Below are 3,717 nucleotides of genomic sequence, written 5' to 3'. Positions count from 1 at the left end.
AGCAGGAATCTAATAGTTGGCAATAGCTGACTAGGTCTTGTCTTCCATTATCTAAGTATCTTCAGTAACAAATGTTATAAAAATTAAGTATACGCTGTATATACATACTTATAGTTTGCCTTTTGGTTACCATTCATTATTCATTTCACGTATCTCTAAAACACCAACATATTTTATTATCTCATTTCATTGTGTGCCTATGTGTCCAATTACTATTTATCGTATATTGGCTAATCTAAAATTTAGAAGGTAATAGCATGGATGATCCATATGTATTCTTTAAAAAGTACAGCCCATTTCTATCTTTGTACATGGAAAGAACAGTATTTCCTGCAGACAAAAAGGTGAGAAATTTTAACCCATTTGAAGGAACCAGTATTGTTGATTTTAAACTTTTTCAGCCATGAAAATAAATGTTTACCATCTGTTTATCATGCTTAACAAAAAAGGAAAAGGAGCTAAAAGCTGAGTTAGTAAGTAACGAAGGGAACAATTGTGTAAATATACATAAATATGTGTATGATAGAAAAGCACTTTATTTTTATATTATCTCTCAAATCATATCTACTGTAATAAAGTTGAACTTCATTCATGAGTAAAAACACTACTCAACTGTAATTACATGGGCATGCAGGTCATCTGAAAGCATAAGGGAATTTATTTTTAATAAAGTTTAACAGAAAGAATAGACATTAAAAAATTCAATTATTCTTCATAACAAGTTAAACTTGATGTTGGTTGGCATTTTATTAAATAGAATATTCCTTGAGCAAAGCCTACTTTCAGCATTTACATGCTGGGACACTTGGTAGGAATCTGAAGGAGAGGGTGATAGAATCATTCTCTATTAAGACTAACAAAAGTAAGTCTAGGAATTTCTCTCAGTTATATATATCAGGACCTTCAGAATGGCAAGAAGAGTTTCATTATTTTGACTCATCTGTTCTCAAACTATCTTCTCAAGTTTTTGTCATGCAATAGAATTCCTAAAAATAATTCTTTGTTGTGCAATAGTATTCATCCCTACAGAAGCCAGAAATAGTCTATATTATGATAACATTTCCAGAGAGGTACCTTTTAAAGGTGGATTACTAGTTTCCAAGTTTCTGTTTAAATTTCCTTTTATCTTTTTTTTTAAAAATAGCATTTGAACTGGTACCTGCTGATGTGCTATCAAATTTTCCCATCCATTTTTAGATCTTCAGTTGACTTGAGATAGATTTAATATGTAAAGCAGAAGCTTACACTGTGAAACATTTGCATGATTGTATTTTGGTTTCACCATCAGCTAAGTAGGGCAACTGTGATCCCATCTCGCAAGGAACCCTATCCCCTGTTTCCTCTATGAGGTTCAGTTTTGCTTACCTGCTTCCTTGAAGACACTGTGCTGCTGAAACATCTATTAGAGGTATTTACATTCAAATTCTTATTCTGATGGGTTGAGTCATTTTTCCATGTTTTAGAGTTTTCTTTAGGATCTGAAGGAATGGGATTTAAGAAGAGGATTCTAGCTATGAATCCATAGAGGACAGTGGCCAGGATCATAGGCATCACATAAAAGACACCAAAGTCCATTAGGTAAATAGGTGAGTAGTAATTCCTGGAGATCTTGTAGCCACAGGATACTACGATAGCATCTTTGTAGGTGCTAATGTTGAGATCCAGCAAGAAGAACCACAGCATGCAGTAAATGGATGTAAAAGCCCATACAAAGATGATGATCTTTTTGGCTCTGGAAAATGTGCAGAGTAACTGGGCTTTGATGGGGTGACAGATTGCTATGTACCTCTCAATGGTAAAGGCTGTTATTGAGCAAGAGGACGCGTTAATTCCCAAGTACTGGAGGTAAGTAATGCAGAGGCATCCAACATAGCCATAGACCCAGGAACCATAGATGCTGTCTGTTATGTTGGGAAGGCCTGCAGCTACCAGGACCATGAGGTCAGCAACTGCCAGACTCACCAGGTAGCAGTTTGTGGGGGTCCTCATGTGCTTGGTTCTCATGACCACCAGCACCACCATGATGTTGCCCACAATACCCAGACCACAAATAATGAGCACAAGTAAGATGGTGACCACTTGGTATTCTAGGGCCACCACTGCTCGTGGCTGAAGCTGTGTTTGGTTCAGGTCACTGACTGTCTCGTTTTCCATCTTTAGTGGTTTGAAGTTTCTCTGAAACACCAACTTCTCAAAACATCTTCTTTCCCTGTGAAGGATTACAGTACATATTCATCCACAGCTTCCCCGTTTCGGATCAAGTCACACTCACAGGTAATTTCCACTTCCTCTCCTTTAACCTCCAGTCTTTCTATGGTGACAGGGATCATAAGGACTTCCAAAAACTTTTTTATTGCAACTTTAGTGTCGGGTAGGGTGGTGTGACTGATTTGAACAGCTTACATTAGGAGGGGGCAGTTATCTCTCAATCGAGAAAAAATGCTTAAGAAGAGAGAAAGAGAAAAAAGCTCCCTGTTTTGAAATGGTGCCAGATTGAGGAGGGGGGAACCCCTAAGTAATATCTGATAACTATAAAATAAGTACTAGACTACCTTTCAGATAATTGGGAAAAGTAAAGAATAAAAAGGTATTGGGAAAAAGCCAAGAAGCTCAATGATCATGCCTGATAGAAATTTAGCTGTTGCCTTCTTCGCTTTCAAAGGGTGAGATAGCATTGGTATAAAACCGCAAGATTTTGAACCTATGTTTCCCCATGCCCTGTGCCTCCCATACCCGGGAGAGAACCAGTTGTTCACTTACCTTATTCTGTAGCACCAGCCTGCTTTTCTAGGTAGATGTAATGGTAATAGGTCCAAGTTTCCAATCTTGCAGAAAATCTCGTCCAGTCTGTTTGACAGGGAGCCCACTTAGCAGTGCTCAGTCCTCAGAGCTGCAGTCCCTCTAAACCCTCGCAGCCCTTTTCAACTAATGACAGACCATACCGCCGCAGCAGAAGCAGCAACAGCGGCAGGAGCAGCAGCAGTGAGGCTGTCAAATCATAGATCGTCCCCTAATGAGAACACACACGCTAGCTCGCTCTCTCACACACACACACACTCTCACACACACACACAAATGGCAGTCCTCACTGATTCCTAATCTTCTCCACCGGCAGGATTTACTTTTAAAGTGCTGCTGATACAGTCCTCAACCTGAAAGGCTGAAATCACACACAAAGTTCTGACGGAACTCCAGTCCTCCAGCTGCCTGAAATATATTTACCCTCTTTGTTTGATAGGACTTTGGGGGTCACAAATCCTTCTCAGTCTAGACAATAGTTCTTGAAGCTTGAATTATCTGTCTGAGAAGAAATGAACTTTTTCTACTCTGGAAATGCTTAAACTGTATCATCAGTGAACTGGTAAAATTGGCTCCCTCCTTTCATATCACATGAATGGAAAGTAAGTTAAAATTGATTTTGAATCAATTCAACTGAAATCTTCTGAGGCTTGTAAAATTGCTTTTTAAAAAATTATTTTAGCTAAGAGCATCAGTATAAACCTGCATATAACCTACATATAAGTTTGATATTCAATTCTGGCTCTGGACCACTTAATAGGATCTTTCTAATTGTTCTGGCTGCCTTCCCCCCTTCACCCACCCTCTAAACTGCCAACCACATGTACCACTCAGCCATATTTTGTCTCCATTCACAATATTTCTAGGTGTAAAAACCATCTAGTGCAAATATAGCCTGGTGTCATTCTAGTACCAGAC

At 38.7% G+C, this 3,717-nt stretch overlaps 1 protein-coding gene across 1 annotated transcript in view; it reads right to left on the bottom strand.

Moving 5' to 3' along the window:
* Positions 1–2,872, bottom strand: part of TRHR (thyrotropin releasing hormone receptor) — a 38,054-nt gene extending 35,182 nt beyond the window's left edge. The window contains exons 1-2 of the mRNA XM_006167927.1: positions 2,761–2,872; positions 1,366–2,209 (exon numbers count right to left, since the gene is read on the bottom strand). Coding sequence (XP_006167989.1) covers positions 1,366–2,154 — 789 coding nt within the window. The 5' untranslated portion in view covers positions 2,155–2,209; positions 2,761–2,872. The remainder of the gene's footprint in view (positions 1–1,365; positions 2,210–2,760) is intronic.
* Positions 2,873–3,717: the final 845 nt, after the last annotated feature.

Source organism: Tupaia chinensis, unplaced genomic scaffold (genome assembly GCF_000334495.1).
Source record: "Tupaia chinensis unplaced genomic scaffold, TupChi_1.0 Scaffold145257_1, whole genome shotgun sequence".
Classification (NCBI taxonomy): Eukaryota; Metazoa; Chordata; class Mammalia; order Scandentia; family Tupaiidae; genus Tupaia; species Tupaia belangeri.
Note: the sequence above shows the minus strand (reverse complement) of the source record. Positions and strands in the feature narration are given on the sequence as shown.